This window comes from Poromitra crassiceps (genome assembly GCF_964638095.1).
Source record: "Poromitra crassiceps genome assembly, chromosome: 5".
In the NCBI taxonomy this organism is placed as follows: domain Eukaryota; kingdom Metazoa; phylum Chordata; class Actinopteri; order Beryciformes; family Melamphaidae; genus Poromitra; species Poromitra crassiceps.
This window is the reverse complement of record NC_139642.1, coordinates 39,361,318-39,383,483: the sequence shown is the minus strand read 5'-3', so window position 1 is coordinate 39,383,483 and position 22,166 is coordinate 39,361,318. Positions and strand designations below refer to the sequence as shown.

General features: G+C 42.7%; 1 protein-coding gene across 2 annotated transcripts in view; it reads right to left on the bottom strand.

The window, feature by feature from the left end:
* Positions 1–611: 611 nt before the first annotated feature.
* Positions 612–22,166, bottom strand: part of frya (furry homolog a) — a 74,670-nt gene continuing 53,115 nt past the window's right edge. The window contains exons 37-61 of one of the 2 annotated variants that reach the window (XM_083637554.1): positions 21,637–21,787; positions 21,223–21,326; positions 20,590–20,775; positions 19,183–19,384; positions 18,506–18,627; positions 18,187–18,374; positions 17,161–17,255; positions 16,485–17,065; positions 15,711–15,808; positions 15,109–15,279; positions 14,856–14,996; positions 12,452–12,631; positions 11,246–11,410; positions 10,867–10,941; positions 10,579–10,749; positions 8,088–8,288; positions 7,410–7,547; positions 6,390–6,553; positions 5,488–5,695; positions 4,994–5,143; positions 4,784–4,882; positions 4,612–4,695; positions 2,658–2,768; positions 2,329–2,534; positions 612–1,987 (exon numbers count right to left, since the gene is read on the bottom strand). In XM_083637554.1, the coding sequence (XP_083493680.1) occupies positions 1,729–1,987; positions 2,329–2,534; positions 2,658–2,768; positions 4,612–4,695; positions 4,784–4,882; positions 4,994–5,143; positions 5,488–5,695; positions 6,390–6,553; positions 7,410–7,547; positions 8,088–8,288; positions 10,579–10,749; positions 10,867–10,941; positions 11,246–11,410; positions 12,452–12,631; positions 14,856–14,996; positions 15,109–15,279; positions 15,711–15,808; positions 16,485–17,065; positions 17,161–17,255; positions 18,187–18,374; positions 18,506–18,627; positions 19,183–19,384; positions 20,590–20,775; positions 21,223–21,326; positions 21,637–21,787 (4,250 nt within the window). In that variant the 3' untranslated portion in view covers positions 612–1,728. Of the gene's footprint in view, positions 1,988–2,328; positions 2,535–2,657; positions 2,769–4,611; positions 4,696–4,783; positions 4,883–4,993; positions 5,144–5,487; positions 5,696–6,389; positions 6,554–6,736; positions 7,548–8,087; positions 8,289–10,578; positions 10,750–10,866; positions 10,942–11,245; positions 11,411–12,451; positions 12,632–14,855; positions 14,997–15,108; positions 15,280–15,710; positions 15,809–16,484; positions 17,066–17,160; positions 17,256–18,186; positions 18,375–18,505; positions 18,628–19,182; positions 19,385–20,589; positions 20,776–21,222; positions 21,327–21,636; positions 21,788–22,166 lie in introns of those variants that run through there. The other variant, XR_014552737.1, reaches the window with a different exon arrangement.

Here is a 22,166-nt window from a genome sequence, read left to right as displayed (position 1 = left end):
GTATCTATAGCGTCACTGAGATTAGGCTGAGCCAGCAACATGAGCATATTCTGAGAGACATTCAGACGACAGATAAATTTATACATCAGGTTTCTCAAATGGCTCACTATATACTATTCATGTAGACCTGCACTGCTGCTTGATGCAGGATAGGGCATGCATGCAGAATTGCTAGACTCTATGCACAAATTAGCCTCAACGCGAGACTCATCAGTCATGGCCTTCCTATCAAGATTACAATGAACCAACATGCTCCACAGACAAGGGACTGCAGGGTTGGGGCTTCATTGTGTTGACCCGTTTTCAGCAAAACAACTGTGGCTCAAAACGCCACCTCGTGGATGCCAAGTAAACCAATATGTAAATATACATAGGCCTACATACATCAGACATACATACATATATATAAGCCACCTGGCAACAATATTTTACACTCCAACTTCGAGGCCTTTTCTACAGCCCTAGAAAGCTTCACGTCAAGATTATTATAATATGATGAATAATTCATACTACTGATACTGATGGTGGTTAGTATTTATTATACAGTATAAACAACTATTTTCGTTGCACAGACCACACAATGAAACCATTTAACAAAATTAATGTAGTTTTTATTCTTTATTGTTACAGAAGTGTACAGAACACCAAAGTACAGTACATTTCAAAGGCAGTAGTATTTACAAGGTGAAAGGCTACATCAACAGTTCCTATGGAAGCTTTACAAATATGTATTTCTTTCAGTCTACATGCAACTCAAATTGTAAATTTAATTCATAAAAATACAATCTTATAAGTCTGAGCAAAGCCCCCATTGCACTATGTACAATTTTTCAGTTAAAATAGTTTATTATATTATATGTTCATAAATATGACTATTACATTTATAGTACATACAATTTGCATGCTTGGCAGTTTTAACAGATGGAACAAAACATTTGTTTTCTATAAAACTAGTCAGTTAAAAGCATGTTTATCTTATGCAAATAATATAAATAATTTGTCTATTTGCTAAAAGCTGCACAGTAAAAAGATACAGTAAAATATTTTAAGTAACAGATAGCCCACACAGCGGCATCTAAGTTTATGAGACATTACAGTAGTTTTGCAGCATGTCAGAGTTGATGAATGTGTACAATATTATGTAGATCGGTATCAATAATTCCATCCATGATGGTCGTCAGGTTGAAGTTCACACACTCAAGCACGCACACCCACACACATACAGATGCACACGCACACTACTTTAACTCAGCAATGAAGCCTCCCTTTTTCTATACTAAGAATTTTCACGTGAGTAAAAATCTATGAAATTCAAATACATTCTTTCAGGATACAGTAAAAGTCTTCCACTTCCGTGAAGCATTGCACGTTTTCCCTTGAAAATTAAAACAACATAACTGAAGGAGAATCACTTAGCTTTGGTATGTCATTTGTTAAATGTGAAAGTCGTTGACCTCAGTAGCAAGTGGTCGCTTTGTGACATTATCTACAGTATTTTTAGTGCAATAAATGCCTACGTTTCCTTACTATAGCAAAGTCTCTCATCTCGCTCGACCCAACAGTATTGCTGCACATCTGAAGATCTGAACACATGACATTCTGATGTGTCTTTACTCTGAGCAGGTACAGAAAGTGAAGTGATATGTTCAGCAGCAACCCCGACCAGGACCACAGGCTGTGCGTGGGGCAGGGTGCTGACAGGCTGCTGTGCAGGGACTGAGACTGCCATCACAGACTTGAGCCCGAAACACTGGAATCTGGGAGGAAAGTTGTAATGGCTCGGTAGCCCCGGGCTCGGCGGATCATGTCCCGAATCTCTCCATTGAGTTCCATCAGCTTGATGCAGCTCTCTGTAAGGTCCTGCTTTGAGCCCACCAGAGCAAAAGTTCCCGTCTGACCCAAGGTTTGATGTCTGAAGTAGATGTTCAGTAAGGTCTGGATCTCATCCTCAGAGTGGCTGCCGAAGATGTCATTAGGCCACATTCTTCTGCAATGGGGGGGGGGGGGGGACACGGACAATTAGGCTATGTTCTGCTAATTCTTTTCAGATTGAGGACAATATTTAATAGCGCATTCTCTGCCTACCAACACGAGGGTCGCAGGTTCAAGCCCCCGTGTTACCTTCTGCTTGGTCAGGCACAATTGGCCATGTCTGCGGGTGGGAAGCCGGATTAAGGGTATGTGTCCTGATCACTGCACTAGTGCCTCCTCTGGTCCGTCAGGGCACATGTTCGGAGGGCAGGGGAACTGGAGGGAATAGCGTGATCCTCCCACGTGCTACGTCCTATACACCGACACACAGATAAACAAGCCTTTTGCCTTTCTCACCTGCACTCACGAATACAGCGGATGGCTGTGGGAAATTCGCTGTTCTTCAGACCCTCCAGGATGGCCTGCACAGCAGCCTCAGAGGAGCTGAAGGTGGGCTCAGAGTAGGAACTCTCATGGGGATTAAGGTCATCGTTGGTCACAGAGGCCGCTGCTGTCCTCAGGCTGCTCTTTAACTCATTCAGTTCTCTGGACATATTTGTCAGCTGAAAGTTGAGAGGGATTAATATCACCAACTAGTGAAATGGCTAGGCAGTGTATCACACAACCATAACTCAGGGGAACCTCATGGTGCAAGGGGCTAAGCATTAAACTCATAAAGCACCTACCTCGGGAATAGAGCTTATTGCATGGACCTGTCCAATGAGCTTACAATAGGATTGAAAGAGCAGCAATAGCTGAAAGTGGAGTTTGTAGATTCGTTGACAGAGCTCCAGTTGCTGAAAAATAAAGAATATAATGTCATTAGCATTAGGTCATTGCGAGGTTGCTCCATTCGAGAGCTATTGTATTGAGTAAGGTCTACATTTGATGCTTAATGAACGTACAGACAACCACTGTAACTACTGTATAACTGCTACTACTGTGTACATGCTAGACCTGCTGCAACTATACAGAAGACTTGATAACAATATCTGTCTGTGCCAGACATGACATGACATTACAATACAAGGAGAAGAAATTGTTTTGGCTTTCAAGAAATAGCAGAGAGAATGAAGAGTAATAAGCCTTGTATAACTTACTGCCAGAGATTCCATTTGCTACAAAGCAAGCATGTTACAAGACAGAAAGGAAGTAAGAGGAGAGCAGAATCAAAGGAAGAGCATGCATTCCTTATCATTTCCATTTAGAGTATTCACCTTATGTAGCCCCGCCCACTTGACTCGTTTGTGTTATGACTTCCTGTTCAAAACGCCAGCTGTTTTACCTGGTCAAACCAGAGATCGTCTCTCTCTGGTCAAAGCTAGTGACTCACTGGAAGCAGGCTGTGGGGATAAGCTCTGCCACAGCAAGTGTAAACACAATTTGTTCCGATTGTGTTTACACTTCCTGTTAGTCTCTCAAGCCAGACTGTCTCATCTACATAAGGTGAATAGGTGAAAATAGACGTCATAAAATGTTTGCATTTTATTGACATGCATGGAGATTAAGTGTAAATAACTGAAAGGAGGGTTTCTGATCCCCATGAGTCATCAAAAAGCCAAGTTAAAAAGCCAAGCAAATTAACAATTTTGCCTTTTCATTAGCACAAATGCACTCACTTTTGTGGGAGTCTCTTGACCTGCCATGTTATCATTTCACGTCCTACCAGTGCCAAGTTTGAGCTTATGTCTCCTTCCCATGCTTTGAACGTTTGTTTGCTATCCTTTCCATCCCTTCGGTATCAAGTGAGTGTAATTGTTTACTGCTAGAGTAAAATGCAACTTAAGCGAACTTGCTCCCATGCCCAGCAGAATTTAAAATGATCACAAGGCACATTGGAATGAGAGAATCAATGTCACGTGCGGCAACTCAAGGTTGTCCAGAAAACTTGACATTTAGATGTTGTGAGAAAATAAGGGGTAACACTCACAGAACTACAGTATCACAGAGTAATCGAAAGGCAGAAAGTACAGTATGAAAGGTCAGTTGAAATGGAGTTTGTAGTCATCTCATTTTCTTTTCTTTTTATGGATTTACCCCTTTTCCCCCAATTGTACTTCGCCAATTAGCCCCTGTCTAAGCAGTTCCGGTCGTTGCTCCACCCCCTCTGCTGATCTGGGGATGGTGTAGACTGGAGACTCTCACATGCCTCCTCCGATACATGTAGACTCGCCAGCCGCTTCTTTTCACCTAACAGCGAGGAGTTTCACCGGGAGGACGTAGCGCATGCGGAGGAACACGTTAATCCCCCCTGTTACCCTCCCCGCTGAACAGGGCCCCCCGACCGACCAGAGGAGGCGCTAGTGCAGCGACCAGGACACATACCCATGTCCGGCTTCCCACCCGCAGACACGGCCAATTGTGTCTGTAGGGACGCCCGACCAAGCCGGTGGTAACAACGGGGGTGCAAACCTGCGGTCCTCGTGTTGGTAGGTGATGGAATAGACCACTACACCACCCGGGCGCCCCGTAATCTCATTTTGTCAAAATGATACAGCCTTTTGTATGCTGGTACAATTAAAGAAAGCATTAATTAAGCCATACAAAATGTTATACCAGCATTTCACATTATTCTTCAATTGATAAGACAGCAGGACAGTTTTAATATTCATATTCCTAATAAATGAAATGGCTACTGACCTTTTCCTCATGCTCCGCTGGTTGACATGTTATCACTGAGCCCCCAGCACTCCTGGGAAAGGTGGCCTTACAGCTGCTCAACCACTGTGGGTAAGAGACAGCATTATCACTACATGGACCACAACACACGGGGGAAATTTTGACAAGACAGACACATTTTCCATCTCCTTACAGAGATAGCTGCCTCCTTTCTGTTGTTGTAGGTATCCAGATACTCTTGAAGTTCCAGTACACTGAATTTCATTTTTTCAAGGAGTCCATATGACATAATCTGTGAAAGGAAAGAGTTGTTTCACTTTTGGGTCTTTACTATCACGTGTACTCGTAATACTACTGTATAAGGCAGTGTCAAAGACATATCAAATAATGTCAAGTAACTCACAGTGTCGGCGTCAATAAACAGAGTTGGACACTCTGAGCATGATGTTAGCATCTGAGATGACCTTAGAAACTTTGACCCTATTCCCCTCAGTCCATCACCAAGGTAACTTACAGCATCGCAGGTCAACAAGCAGAATTTGTTCTGGATACTCTGCAAAGGAAAATAACAAGCTAGCTGTCAAAGTCTATCACAATCACAGACCATTACAGGTTCTTATGGTCCGTCATTATTCAGGTTTATTCCGAAGTCTTCCCCTGTCAGCTTTGGTCAGTGAAGTGAACAACATCTTGTTAATGAATCTCTGGCGATGATCAAATAGAAGGTAACTACAGAATCTTTCTTCGCAATTAAGGAGACCCTTTCTGAAAAGCTTGCATCTTTGCGAAGGTTAATCAGCCAGATAACTAATCCTGTTACCAATCAGTTGAGTTTGACCAGGCCCACTGTTAATGATATTCAAGTGTGTGCTGGGAAAAAAGGCCACATGCCGCTACCTGAAATAGTGAAGAAAACACATGGAATGTGTAGACCGCACAAGACCCGTCTGAGTCGGACACCAGCTGGTTGATGTGACTTCGCCACGCCTCTTCTGCATCATCACAGACGGCTGGCTGGAACGCTGCCAGGATGGCCGAGAAGAAAGGTGAGGGCGGCGGGGAAGAACGGCAGTCCAGCATGTCGTCTCTCTCCTCCTCGGCAAGACTGAGTGGACCACACACACACATCCATGTCATTCAGGAAACACCATTAATATCTGTTGATTCATTTTCTCATATCAAATCCTTTCCTATTAGATGGCACTCAGGAGAGCGCATACAGTATCTCCATCAACACTATGCAATTGTCAAGATATGCCAATTGCCTTAGATTTTCACCAACAATCAGCTATTTCTTCCATGCCCCATGACCAACTTGTTTCACATTAGGAGATGCTCACATGTTCATATTTTCATCATGACTATACTTGAAATGGGACAGTTGTAGACAATTGTAAGCATTTTACCTGCTTATTGTAACACCATGTGGCCAATCAGCTCTATATCTGTTCAGTTTCCATTAGGGCTGCCCTTCTGACACTGAATGTTGGAAAATGTAGTGTGGTAGTTCTGTCTAAACTGGAAATGAGCTCTCCAGTGCCCCCATGATGTTTTCATTGGATTGTGTTTGCTTCTTCTTACATCTGCTGACAAGTGTGATGGTGTTATGTGAATCTGTTTGGAACAATGCCCCCCTTTGGCCAATCAGTGTGAAAGGTGAATCAGTTTTCCTTGCCCCATGACCAACCTTTCCACAACGTTTTGTGCAAATCAATTCTGATCCTTTTGAGATATCCCCATAATCCCCGCCCATGTAATTTAGGTAATGAATTAGCTGTAGATAAGTTGTGAGAGCGCACCTGGGTAGACTGCTGTCGAGGTCTAGCTCTCCTTTGTAGTCACCATGGGCCATGTCCAGTGTGAAACTGTCACCACACTGAAATTCCGGGGGCAGTTCACTAATGGAGAGAGAGAGTTCGTCCTCATGGCCGTTGGTGTCTTCGTCTTCTGCTGACACCTCAGGCTGAATGGGACCAACAGGGACACACAGGCTTCCTCAGTGTCCACGGAAAAAAAACAATCAAACAAATACACAAAAAACTGAGGCAGCATGCAGTAATGGTTAATATTAACTATTATGTTCCCTCTAATATGCTTGATCATAAAACAACATACAATATTTGGGGGTAAAGTGGATAACACTAACCTTTCCATGGGACACTATGGACACTCCTTGTGGTGTTTTCTTTTATTTGGTTAATTTAGTGTGTGTGTGCAGATTGTGTCAATTGAATAGATGATGAGATCATTTCATGGGACCAGCACCACGGCCCTGCACACTCATGTGTGTTGGGACAGGCAATGTGTAAACCTTTCTTGACCTCCCACATGCCAAGTTTTAGTTGTTGCTTAGAGCCACCCACACAGAAGCAATAGGTATACACATTGCCTTAAACAGACAGACACAGAGAGATAGAGACGGTTTTCTATTGCTGGCTACACCCCCTTAAATCCCAATATGGAAATATGACAATTTATGCCACAATCACAAAGCAGCCCATATCCCAAAGCGTTATTATCAAATGCCCGCTTGCAGGTTTTAGTTCATTCTCCTATAGCATGCAACGAGTGAAATATCTAGGAAAGACTCATGCTCTAATCTTAAGAGTTGAAATGTAGAAGCGTCACAAAATAATACTTAATAAGACAAGACAAAGAGTGAATCCATAGCCCATATAGAATCCAATGCATCTCACAAGACAGAACATAACACAATAATTCTATTTGGCAAAATTAGTGAAGAATTCTAGTATGGAAGTGCGATAGGAGTAGGAGTTAGTGGCTCCCAGTATCTCAGACACTCTGAATCCCTTATTCACCCGCTGCTTCGAGTCCTCTGGCAGCTCGAAACTAGGGTTTGTGCTGTTCAGAGGAGGTGGCTCAGCTGAGGAGGTATCAAAGGAGGCGGAAGGAAACTCCATGTTACTGATCTCTGCAGTTGGAGAAAGGTTGACAATCTGCAAAGAGACAAAATCAAAACCTTGTAGTGGTCTTGTCTAAATATTAAACTTGACTTGTCTGGTGGTCTTGTCTAAATATTACACTTAGAAACACTCGCTAAGTGTGTGGCAGAGAGGAATGAAACAAGCACAGCATGTTTTAGCTGAAACAAGACACCGCAGTGAAAACTATAATACTGTATCATCATGCCACAGTTGTAGATCTCTGTTATAAGAAAGCCCGGTGTTGAATATGCTGACCAATGACATTCCTGAAGTGAATGAAAGCACTGTGCGGGATGGTGGCAGAGAGCGAGCAACAAATCAGGAACAAGAGAGGAGTGGGATGACAGCTGGCCAGACACATGGGCTTTCATCTGCTACTACAGTTTCCATAAACCTTAACATAATCTTTTTATGTACGAATAGAAAGATAATGTAACAATGTGTACAATGTAATGTTAACCTCTAAGTTCTCAAAAAGCTCAGTCTTATAAGGGAAACGAGTGGGAAGTTTCATTAACTTCATTAGTGGGATATAAACAGAGGTGAGCTTACAACTTGTGAGTGGGAGAGGATCTGGCTGGCAGTGAGGGAGTCTTCCTCGGACGACTCGTCTGAGTCTTCGTGGGTGATCTTGCTCAGGCTGGGCATGCTGCTGGACAGCTGGCTGTCCTCCAGGGGCAGCAGCTCACTCTGGTCCAGACTGTCCATGGAGCGTCTGCGGACGCCCCAGTTGAAGTTGTCCATAGTTTCACCCTGTAATATAGAGAACAGCCTTGAGTCTCCAGGTGCCAAGCTGCACAGTGCAGTCTCTTCTCTAACACGCACACACACACAAACAACCATGCAGTGCAAGTCAAGGGAGGGGGCAGTCCTTGGGTGAGTTATTCCCCCTTCTAGCCAAGCATGGAGGGAGTAGTGGACCTTGACACAGTGTCAAGAACCCTTCACGGTGCATCCTGATATGGAGACTTGAGCAAAAATAGCATAGATGTTGGTTTCTGCAAATATTTACAGCTTTTAAATCCCTTGAGTCTGGCTTCCGTCTTGTTTAAGATGCAGAGTGACTTTTCATCTGGACACGAGATGTCGGCCAACTTCCACATTCCGCTAAAGCTCCAGATCAACAGATCAAACAAGAGAGACTTCCTGTGGTGACTGTGTGTTACGTGCCATTGATGGAAAGCAAGCGGTTTTACTTTCTGTACTGTAATGTTTGCTTAGGTAAATCATTAGACATAGGTTAGCTTCCTTACCTTTACCAAACAAAATTGGAAAAGGAGAAGCATACTAGATTTGAAGGCAAACACAAAGTTTCTGTGTAACGTTAAGCAGAAATCTTTCTTCACACTTCGACAGTTATATTTGCTGTGGTGTCACTAAATTATAAATGGTCACTTTTTCTAGTTTCCGGACAATCTGACACTTTAGCAGCCAGGTACATGGAGAGAAGCTGACACTTTAGCAGATACATGGAGAGAAGCTGACACTGTGTTCCAAGATCCAAGGTCTGTGCATGACACGAAGACATGAGGGTGAGCAGCAGCGTTCAGCCGGTCCCAATAACCCACAACACTTTGTGCTTCAAACTGATGAATGGGATTTTTCAATAATATTATGCTGAATTTAAAAAATAACAATACAATTTATGGCATTTCTTCTACAACATCAGGATCCTGAAAATGCCAATATATTACAGTGGTTTCCAAGTTTGATTTACATTTAAATCAGAAAAGTACAATGTGGAAAACAATGTAAAGAAACACCCAGAATGCAACAACACAACATGAGTGATGTATTGGAACTCAGCATTTTGGCTACAATGAATTGAAATTGCCAGATTTCTTCTTCCCCTTCTTTCACTTTTTACTGCACAGGCTTACTAAATAATTGATAACAGTATACAGTTCAAGTACAATTAGTGTGGATAATGCTTATTGTTAGCATTGTATAAATACAGATTTCAGTGTGATGGACATTAGAATAGCTGAAACTGAACACACCTGCTTCTATTGTACCACTGGGTGGAGCTAATGTTCTGTCTGAGATCAAGATCTGAGTTCAATCCACATCTAACCCACAGTAGTTTCTCTCTGTTATAACCTCTAAAATCCTACTTCTGGGGCCATCAATTAACTTTCTATGTGTCAGTGAGATTGTGTAAAGACTTTGTAAAGTGAAAACAGATTTATGTGTTAAAAAATCGATAATATTTCATACTACAGTTAAGTACTGTTGCTACATTTGCCTTGAAGAATAGAAGACAATTGAACACAGACCGCTACTGGCATATTATCAAAGAATAGTGGAAAAAAATCAGTTTGGTGACAATCAAGCCAGTAATTTTGTAAGCCATGTACACGTGCTTAGAAGTAACAAGCATAAGTGAAAGGACAGCTATGTATAAAATTATGAATAATTTTGTGTTTTTAATCACCAGGGAAAACTGTTAAACAATGTAAATAACCCGAACTGCAGATAAAGTCATAGGGCAGCTCCAAACTACCAATCCTTGTTAAGGACACCTTGTGTTGCCATGCATGTTGCTGCTGACTATTAGTCCCAGAGGACGTCTATAGGAAATATGATGCCTATACTGTGTACCTAATACTTAAGACTGAGTGAATATCTAATATTATATGAAAATGACACTCAAACATGTATAGTATTTGTATGACATGCACACAAAGCGCTACACTTTATCATCATTACTCACTCCACTATATAAATCTGCACACCACACTCATCTAAGGAACACAGCAATCAGCACTGCAACATGGCTGAACTTACCTGTAGCTCCTAGATGGCACAGACAAAGAAACAGAAAAAAAGGAAACCCCATTATACAGAGCAGGCAGAGCTAACCCAAGAAATGATCAGACTTTACAGCTCTGACATCTATATGCTAGTGTTAGTCAGCACTTTCTTTCTCACTGTTGTTGTTTTTGTTTCTCCATGAAATTCCCATTAAATGTAACGGAGGGAATGTGGAGGATGAACCACTTTCTTTTCCAAAGTTGTAAAGCCTCGATGTCCCACAACTCACCTCTCCATCTTCCAGCTCCACATCCAGGAAGTCAAAGTCCCTGAAGACCCTGAATTGCTGCTCGGAGGTGGTGTCGTCCATGTTGTCTGCTTCCCGGGTCCCGTCCTCGGAGGACACCAGGCTGAGCTGGTGCTCCATGAGGTCCAGCTCCCCACAACTGGAGAAGATGACCTGTGAGAAAGAGAATTACACATTTAAGTTGCTTACAGACTGTTCGGGAACGGATGTTACTGAAGACTGGCAGAAGAAGCTGAGATTCAAAGCGTTGCTGCATGGGTTTTATCTTACCGAAGGGTTTTTCGTGAGCCCTTTTTCTTGTCCACACAAAGATAACACATTCACCAGCTTCTCCCGTGTTCTTTTCTGCAGGGGGAAGAAATTTGAAGAAATGTGAACAAAAGCATGGATTTCTGTGGAAGACTGTCAAATTCGATGAGATAATGCAATCTCACTTGAAACCTTTTGCATTATGACTGCTAAATAGGTTTCAAATACAACTGTAATGGTCTCTTCGCTATAAGAAAAATAATCAAATGCATTAAAAACATTTTTTTTTTTTGTTTAATCCATTTTATACATTCACTCTCAAACCAGTTAAAAAAAACAGATTGTGGCTTACCTCTCATTATGAGCATCAATCTGAGGAGAAATTGGAAGAAGAGTTTACCTGTGAAGACTGTGGCCTCTTCCAGCTGACAGGCACCAGGACGTTGTTGGAGGTGGATCCAGAGGAGGTGGAGGAGGTGCTGCGGGTCACTGCTATGGCCCTGCCTTTCCCATCTCGGCCCGGGGAGCCCTGCAGGTCATCGTACCGCCGACCGATCACCGGCGTCTACCAGCATGGACACAAAGAAACAGAAATGTGGCTTGCTGAGTCAAACAAGGAGGGGAGGTCTGAAGAAGAGAACGTTCCTCTGCATAGCAGATCCATGGCCCAGACTTCATGGCGGCTCCTGCTTCCCCGGCCCTCTTACAGTTCCACAGTGCTTGTAAAGTGGTTTATCAATGTTTCAGCACAAGCTGGCATTGATTTCTTTCATTTCAGTGAGCGTAGTTTTTATTCCATTTGTTATTCCAACTGCCTGAAGCAAGCGAGGCAAAAGAAAATAAATCTGACATTTCTTCTGCTTTTAGAACCCTACCCTTTTAGAAGCAAGTTATTTTATCGGCCTTCCCCTCAGTCTAAAAATAGCAGGGTATTTAAAGAAAAGCCAGTGGCTTGTCCAGTCAGTGTGCGTCAAGCTTTAACACACTGGCTCGCTCTTAGCTGTCCACTAGTTTGAACTCGCTGATTCACATACAAAGAACGGCAGCAAGAGCTGACATCATTTCCTGCCATTCATAAACCACACAAATAGCTCCCTGTTCAGTTCCCACACATACACCACCCTGTATCTTTGCCATCACTTTCCAGCTCTGCACTGCTAATTGTGTTTACCTTTCAAGCTTTCGAGCTAATCTCATGGGGTTTGGTCAAAAAGAAATATCAGCAACAAGGAAGGGGAAGAAATGTTTCCTTTCCAAAAAAGCTGAAAAAGATTCCATGTCCGCACTACCTCAACAAGCACCACACCCTGGAAAATACAGGAAAAGATACAGGAGCTAAAACATTAGCGTAAAGAATTCTACATGGACAACACAACAGCCTCGATCAGACTAACAGAGTAGCACTGTACATAATGACACATATATGTGAAAATAGGACCCCACATACAGTGAAGGCATAGTTTAGACATCAGAACCTATACCTACAGTATCACTCTACATATAGGCAGAAGAGTTTTAGAAACAAGCTTCCACACAATGCTTCTTAAAGAGAAATCACTTCAGCCCCTAGTTAGTCAGATGAGAAGTGAAAGGCGTGGTCTCTAACCTCAGATATGTCAAAGTGGAAGTCCAACGTTTTCCCAGGCAAGGCCTTGGAGGACCTGTCCCAGACACGGCTGATGTCCTCGTAGGAGAAGTCACTCGACGGGGACGCAGGCTGCACCAAACTGGCCGATCGAGAAACCACCAGCTTCAGAATATTTAGTGCTTCCCTCCAATGGGCAGTCTATAGTCAACACACACACACACACACACACACACACACACACACACACACACACACACACACACACACACACACACACACACACACACACACACACACACACACACACACACACACACACACACACACACACACACACACAACCAACACAAGCACATGTTTAGAAAGCAACAACCACAAATTTGTGTTAGTGTGTTATAATTAAATGTGTCACAAATCCCAGCTATTTCTATTTGTGGAGACAGAGGTGCTAGGTACCATAAAGAAAGTTACGGTAAGGATCGAGCCAACAAGTAGACAGAGGCCCAGTCTGCTGCAGAAAGGCAGACTGTTTATAGAGTCAGTTTGGGTGTGCCTGCAAATTTACGGCCTCTGACACAAGAGTGAGATTTTCTTTTTTTTTACCCTCCTGAACACTTACAAAAGGAACCAGGAAATACACCAGACCCTTTCTCTGACGCCCAAAGGTTTCCACTAATCACATCATTAACATTATGTAGGTGATTCAAATGACATTATCCAATAATATGGAGCAGGGAAAGCACACATCAGCTACCACACAAATATCCTACACACATCAGCTACCACACAAATATCCTACACACATCAGCTACCACACAAATATCCTACACACATCAGCTACCATTTCTTCACTTAGAAGTAAGGAGAGGTAAGGCCCATTCACATCTATAATGACTATAACCCTAACCCTAACCCTAACTACAACAAAGCGTTGTTGATCAAGTACTCCTACTACTACAATGATATCTGTAATCAGTGCCTCAGCAAATGAATCATCATTATACTGTATAGTGTTAGTGACCGAACAAATTATCCTTCTTTCTTAGAACTTTGCCATAATTGTTTAATAATGTTTTTTCTCTGCATCAAAAAAAAATCATGCTGAGATCGAACCAAAAATATAGCTATAGTTAACGTTCTGGATCTGTTTAGCTATAGTTATCACTGTAGTGGGAACTAGGCTTGGGTGATATGTAAAATTTTATATTGCGATGCTGTCCCATGATATGTAATATTCGATATTGTTGAATATAACGTAGTGGGAATACAGACGTTCACAATTTACGCATTCTATAGTTCTAGATATCTTTATACTTAGTGTTATATTTATTTCAAATTGTTTTTATTCGTTTTTAAACAATACAAACAAGAAAAAGCAAACCCCATAGAAGACAGACAATACAAAATAAGTGCAAGGTTGCATGATGTCATACGTGTATACAATCTCCTGAGTATTTGTGATGCAATGACAACCAAGTGTAAAAAACAAAACAAAAAAACAAACAAACAAACAAACAAACAAACAAACAAACAAAAAAAACAAAATAATAATAATAATAATAGAGACAAGGAAAGAACAAGAGGGAGGTGGGAAGAGGGTAGGGTAGAGCTGTTGGGGGCTACTAATCTAAAGTTCTTGCGTCAAATTCCTTATCATAATAATCTAAGAAGGGGTGCCAAGTCATTTCAAACTTTTCCAGAGAACCCTGGACTGTACATCTGACTTTTTCTAGCTTAAGAAATGACATTACCTCACGAATCCAGCGTGAGTGTGATGGAGGTGTGGGCGATTTCCAGCTAAAAAGAATAAGCCGGCGAGCTAGTAATGTTGAAAAGGCCATTAGATCTGATTGATGTCTGGATATCCCACTGTTGCTAGGGGCAACCCCAAATATTGCAGTAATTGTATCTGGGTCAATCTGTTTTTGACATATATATGAGAATGTATTAAAAATGTCTGACCAGAATGTGTACAATTTTGGGCAAGTCCAAAACGTGTGGCCCAGAGTACCCGGAAACTGATGGCATCTGATGCAATTTGGGTCTGAGCCAGGATATATCCGGGCCAGTTTGGCTTTACAAAGGTGTAAGCGGTGTAGTATCTTAAACTGTAACACCCCATGTCTGATACAGACAGAAGATTTATGTATTTTACTGATAGCATTTTTCCAGATTTCGTCAGAGAGCTCCGTGTCCAAGTCTTCCTCCCACTGTACTTTCAGGTGGTGCAGCGAATAGTCTTCCATTTCTTGAATCATACAATATAAATTTGATACGCAGCCTCGTAAATAGGGATTAAGTTTCAGATACTCATCAAATGGGTATACTTAGTGTTATAGACGTATATGCCTGTATTCAGTGAATGAAGATTCAAATAAATGAAGTAGATATAATGAAGTATTTATGTTTTATTTTAACTCACCTGGACAAATTTCTCAATTGTCTTGAGCACCTCCATGTTGAAGGGTTTGGCCTGAATCCCGCTCAGGTCCATGTGACTCAGGAGGCTGTAGATGATCTGCAGAAGGGTCTGCTGCATACTGGGGAGGCCTTTCTCCAACAGCTGTTACAACAGAGTCAAATGATTGACAGCAAGTTGCAATATTAACAATTAGTTCCAACTCTTTACAGTGGCTCAGGATAAATATGATTAGCTATAGCACAGCTGTACAAACCTCTGCCATGTAAGTGACGAGGCTGATGGTGATATCAGAAAAAGCTTCGTGAAGATACCGACACACCACATTGACCCAAGTGAAGCAGTCTCGTGTGTAGGAGTGAGTTTTATACAACGTCATGACATGAGCAAGGTTGGAGAGCTTGGCATTCTTCTCCTCGAGGCAAACCTATGGAAAAACGTATTGGTTTAAGACAGGTTTGCTGAGGGCATCTGGTTACTGTAGAGGTAAAAGCACTCGCCTACCACTGCAGAGACCCCGGTTCAATTCCCGGTAGCAGTACTTGCGGCATGGTCAGACGTTGCTACAGACAAAATTGGCCGTGTGTGTGGGTGGGAAGTCGGTGGGGTATGAGTCCTGGTTGCTGCACTAGCGCCTCCTCTGGTTGGTTGGGGCGCATGTTTGGGGGGAGGGTAACTGGGGGGAATAGAGTGATCCTCCCACACGCTACGTCCTGCCGCCAGGTGAAACTCCTCGCAGTTAGGTGAAGAGATGCGGCTGGCGACTGCACGGGTATCGGAGGAAGCATGTGCGAGGGAGACAGGTTTGTTGACATTATTGTGACTGAGTGGATATAAATATATGTGACTGAGACAAACCTGGGCTATCCTCTCAGCGACGTCTTGACAGAACTGCGTAGGAGCGTCAAAGTTCTGTACGAGATGTGGGAGCAGGCAGAGAACATTCAAGGGAAAACCTGTGGGACGAAACAGAGATTTCACCCGGATTTATTTACATCGACTACATTCACACTGAAATCCATCCGGAAAAGGGAAGGAAAAATCATGTGAATACTGTGAACTACAGTTAGACCAATATATGAACATGCTGATATTGACCTTTTAGAAAACTTTTAATATCAGCTATTCATATCATCCAATATGATGGATGTTACCCCCTGACCACAGCTACATAAAACATAAAAAACAAACAAACATAAAAGTCTGTAAAACCTGAAATTAGATTTGCATATACTTCTTCTTGCATTTTATTAATTCATTTAATCACTCAATGATGTGTGTGTGTGTGTGTGTGTGTGTGTGTGCGTGCGCGTGACACACACACACACACACACACACACACACACACACACACACACACACACACACACACACACACACACACACACACACACACACACACACACACACACACACACACACACACACACACACACACACCCCCTAACCCTACAATTTGAATGGGTTTCAATAGAGAGTTTTATTATTTTTGCTCTAAATGTATTTTCAGAGGCTGCCAACAATAACATTCTGCTTGAAACACTGAACACGTGTAATGTTTTGGTATGAAAATGATAACATTTATAGATATACTGGAATAATAAAAATATTGGTCGAAACCCTCCAGTGTACCTATGGCTTGTGAAGTGTCCACCACCGGCACTCGAGACACAGGTGTGAGCTGGCAGAAGAGCTGCAGTGTGAGATCGGTGGTCGTCACAGAGGTGAAGCCCTTCAGCAGCAGCTGCTGAAGCCCGGCGAAGCTGCTCCACTGCAGCCGACTCTGCAGCTTCTCCAGCTTCTCCCGGCTCTCCTGTTTGTCAAGCGACACCGGACCCAGCAGCTTGTTCAGCAGCCTCAGAGACATCTGATACTCAAACTCAAAGTCCGACTCCATCAGCGACACTGCTACCCAGAAGACGGTGGCCAACAGGTTGCCGGGGTGGTTGATGCTGGTCGGGTCAGCGATGTTGTCTTTAGATGAGGACGGGCTGTGGCTCTTGGCTAAACCGACCTGCTGGACGCACGCCTGGATGCGGTCCATGGTGGCGCTGCGAGGCGGGTCGGAGCACCTGTCCGCCTCCCCGAACTTCTTGGGGACAGAGGAGCTCCTCTGATGTCGGCTCCTCTCGGCTCTTCTGAGGTTGAGCTGCCCGGTGCTTTTCCTGTTGGACGTCAGCTTGCCGTTGGTGAGGAAATCTGGAGATGATGCTCTGAGATGCAACAAATAATACATGAAAGTCGCTGGATCTCTGAACAAAATACCCACTTTTGTTGATTATGAAGGAGATATGGAGGAGAGACAAACCTTGTCAAGATAGCCATGAGATCATTGTTCTTGAGACATTCTGCCAAGTTATCCACCACAGATTCAAGTGTAAGTAGCACCTCCATCACATAGCCCTAAGAGAGAGAGAGAGAGAGAAAGAGAGAGAGGCAACTGCAGTTATGTGGGGGATTTTCTCTCTTTTTTTCTTAGCCATACCCATAGACTGTATAATAATAATCATAACGTATGATTGCTGACAAAAAGAGTGTTGCCTTCACAAACTGTGGCTCTGTTGACCTGCTTTGTGCTTTCCATGAGAATTTGGGAGTTTATAGGCTGTTTGTTGTGAAAGCTGAGGGATCCCTTCAGGTAAACTGTGAAGTTGCACATCAAAAGCAGTGCACAAGTACAATACTGATATATCCTGCCAGAAAATAGTTCTGCCTATGACGTGGTTAGAAGGAGGTTGTGTTTTCACCCCCCTCTGTTTGTCTGTCAGCAAGATATCTACCGTTAGATGATTTATGTTTTTTTCTAACCATAACTATTATAGTCTCAGGCTGCTAAACTGGTGTGCTATCTTCTTGGAATATCAAGCCTGAAGACAGATGATAAAGAAACACAGAGGCTGCAGCTTTGCAGGCTCGAGAATTGTTGAGCGTTTGTGGCGCTCTACTGAGTGCCTTCTAGTACAAACTGTAGTGCATTATACAGAGATAAAATAGGAAAAGAAAAAATCCTACATGGATTAAATAAATGGATTAAATCCTACTTATCCTTAAGTATTTGAGCTCAATAATACACACTCTCTCACACACACACAGACACACACACAGACACACACACAGGCACGCACGCACGCACGCACGCACGCACGCACGCACACACACACACACACACACACACACACACACACACACACACACACACACACACACACTCACACACACACACACACACACACACACACACACACACACACACACACACACACACACACACACACACACACACACACACACACACACACACACACACACACACACACACAGATAAAGCACAAACCTGCACTTCTTCTCCATGCTCCCCCACTACTTCCACCAGCCTGGAGAGCAGGTCGGACACAGCGTGGGCTGAGATGGGCTGGCGGAGAGCTCGAAACACCTGGAAGGAACGTCCTGCATAATGCCGCGACGAGCTGCACAGAGCCGTCTGCAGGGCCACATCGCTCAGCTGGTGCTCCAGGTGGAAATCTGAAGGAGGACAGACAGAGGATATTCAAATGACATGTCAAATGAATATGGAATGATTGAGTGGCAAAGACAGTGCTGTGTAGTGTGGGTTATTAATTATTAAGGTTGGGTAGAGGCTACCGGAGGTTTACCTGACTTGGACTCTTTGAACACAGATACAATGTGTCGCAGAAAGTTGGTCAGCTGCTCGGTGCTTTTGGAGTTCTGGTTCTTTGGTGAAATGTCCTCATGGCACCACAGCGGCCCGTAGGCTCTGTAAAAAAACACTGCCTCAGTCACTGACTGTACAGTACAGTATCAGCTTCTTCCATAAAATGACACAAAGTCAGACTTGTTGAAAATGATCTACGTGGAGTGCTTTCATATTAGCAGTGGGAAAATAAGATGAACAAATGATCTACAGTACAAAGCCCAAATTTAGGGGTTGTTGTGCTTTTTTTTAATAGAATATTCAATATCTTAAATGCATAAACCAACAAAGGCTATTGCAAATAAATAAAATTGAAACTATTTGAAGGGTTTGCTTGATGACGAGAAAAAGAAGAAACAAAAGAGATAATGTCATGACGGTCCTATGAGAGTCTATTGCAATATGCATATTGAACCACTAGGTGGTAATCTATATCAAGCAATATGAGAACGAGAGTACATTAGAAAGGCAAGCATATATTATGCAAACACATAGTGATTCTGGAAAATAGTTCAGAACCTACCAGCACAACCTACATTCCCACTGGTCAAACATTTCCCGGTATCTGCTCTCTTTCCCAGGGGAGTAACGTGTGGACAGCAGTACCAGCTACAGTACCTTGTAGTTAGGAACTCGATGAGCTTGTTAGTCTTCTCATCCATTTGGTTGGAGGCCACCAGCTCCTCCACCTCCTGGGAGATCTCTGGCAGGTTGTTGCTGCTGCCCCCCAGGCTCAGACTGGATGATGTTGAGGAGGAACTGAGACCGGAGTCCGGCACTGGAGACGTCTGGCTCTCCCGCAGGAAGTCAAAACCTCCACCTGGACACAACAGAGGCTCAATGTGGTTTAAAACATAAAGAAGGTAAGAAAGAAGGTTCCAGTAATTCATGTGGATGTTTGATTTCATTTCCTCAATCTGTAATGTTCAGATCAAGTCTTCCTGAGAAACAGAGTTTTACGCAAAGAAGATATGTGGTGTGCAGCATGACCTGTTTGGCATCTCTGGAATTTGAATCCAATTAGTCCTGTCTACCGATGGGACTTTCTTTAATGATGGGAGTCAAATATTTGTTGATTTTATTTCCAAACTAATCATTTTTGCAAGGATAAATACAATACTGCAAAGTGAAATACTTTTCAAAGTGCCCCCTTGCTTTTCTTACTTGATGCTGTCTCTATTTTCATATTCAAAGGAGGTCTATGGATTTACACTACATTGTATTGATTCTATTGATTTTACTGAATTTGACTGTTTTTATTATTTTAGATGTTTTAGATTGTTTGTTAGTTTTATGAATTGTTTGTTAGTTCTATTAGTTATTTTTATGTAATTCAGGTCTCTCTTACAAAAGCGATCTTGATCTCAATGGGATTTTACCTGAATAAATAATGGTTGTATTAATAATTACAAAGAGTTAAGGTTCACTTGTGCCAGACTTTTGGTAAGGGCTCAAACATGCAATCCTGCAACCCTAGTGGGTAAAAATGGGAATTAAAATGCAGAAAAGACTGGATGTCTTCTTGGGATCTTAAGATAAAACAGCAATGTTATGATTGTGGTAACACTGTTAACAATACCACCATTCTGGCACACAAACTGTATTCTTTAATTAAACAAATGGATACATACTACTCTGAGTATTTCAGAAATGTCTAGACATTTGCAAAACAACCTAAAACAACAAACCAACCCCTCCCAGCCATTTGCAGATGGCCCCACTTTGGGGATAAAAATAGCAGAATGGAATGCTTTAATCAAGACCTTTGATGTCCTCTGTACATTGCTTTTGGCACAGTGTCCAAATATTTTCTTCCCAGATAAGAAGCTTATCTATCCTCTAAAAGGAATGCAAACCATTCCCTCCTGATGTTCGAGTGCGTCAAATTTCCAGCTGCCGCATCAACCGAACTCCAGGGTATCCCAACCTTTTAGGAAACTGAGGATACACTCGTAGTTGAGGAAACATAAATGAGTATAAGTAAAGCCAAAAACATAGGATGATTTTTTATTTTATTTTTTTTACCTGAAGTTAAATACTCTGGCTGAAGGCTTGGCTTGTCGGTCAGGGTCTTGCTGCCATTGATTTCGCGTGTCTGCAGCAGGACAGAGGCAATGGCCTGGAAGTTGTTGTTGCAGGATAATGTGATGAGCAGGTGGAGGAGGAGACGCTTACTGTGCTCAAACACCTCTGGACGGCAGTGATCCATACCTGGAGAGAGAGAGACAGAGAGAGAGAATCAGGATACAGCACTGCTCAATCTATTGAAGCAGTGTGACACTGTGACATCTGTGAAAGCAAGCACCAGAGTTTCTGCTCAGCTTGAGTTTCTTTTCAACCTTCCCAGTTTCACACCTTTGAACCTGCCATCTTCCACAATACCAATGTCCGACCAATGAAGAGCACTCTTGAATTGGATGGATAGCATTTCACACAGCAGAAGAGCCATTTTAACTGACTTCCCCAACTCTGTTATGTGTGCTTAGTTGGATTTATAATCTGTGTCCATGAAACATATTGCACTTCAAATTCTTTAAATCCCTTATTGAAAAACACATTTATTAGACCGTTTTCATACTTCATTCTGCATTAATTCTTCTGTAACCCTATGTTTTAAACCTGTTTTACAGGGAATGAATGACTATGATGTGAACTCACCCAAAAACAGGGCATGCAGCAATAAGGGCAGGTGCAGGGCCCAGTCCTCTCTCACACTGTGGTCCACCACCATCTCTGTCATGAAGATGACTGCTATGTTACACCTGTGACAACACAAACACAAAGACTCAGACCACTGAGATGGGGGGGGGGAGAAGATGACCTTTTAGGGCATTGTATCGCTGTGGAAAAGCTGTAATTCTGTCTCCATTTGTAGCCATTTATAATAGATCAATCAGAGCGAAGTGTGACAGGCTATCATGGGTCAATGTCAATGATAAGTTTAGTCAAACATCTGACAGTAAATGCTCGCTCCAAATTCATGCTTACAATATAGCTATATCTTGTCAGGGTATTTCAAACTAGACTACTAGTGAGAATCAGCTCATTTTGGATAACTGTGTGCAGTCGAACCTGTGCAGAGGCCCTCTGGGAGTGATGGTCTCTGGTAAAAAGTCCACCAGCGGAGCCCAGCATCCTCCATTCAGAGGCATAGGCAGAGGATGGGGCTGATTGGTCTCAACAACGGTCATCAGCCAACCGGCGTACGGGGGCAGAGGTTCACCTGAATGGTTACAAAACATGATACTAATGACATTTATGACACCACAATAATGGAAAACAGTTTCTTAAAATTCTTGTGGAGTCAACTGGACCTATGTGGCATCAACACACAAAGACAAGAACAGCATGTCGACTCTCCAAAGAAAACCCGAAGAGCATTCTGTGTCAAGCACAATTCAAATACTTTTTAAAATACTTATCTCAATATGATAATTAGCCATCTCATGGAACACAGTTAAGGTTTTGCGGCTATTTAAGAATGCTTTTCAAGTCACTGCAGCTCCCATCGGACCGCAGCACTTAGGCACTAATTTGGAGTATAACAAAGCTGCTTTCGGGTCACTGGCAGCAGTGAAGTGACTGCTTTTATTTCAGTGCCA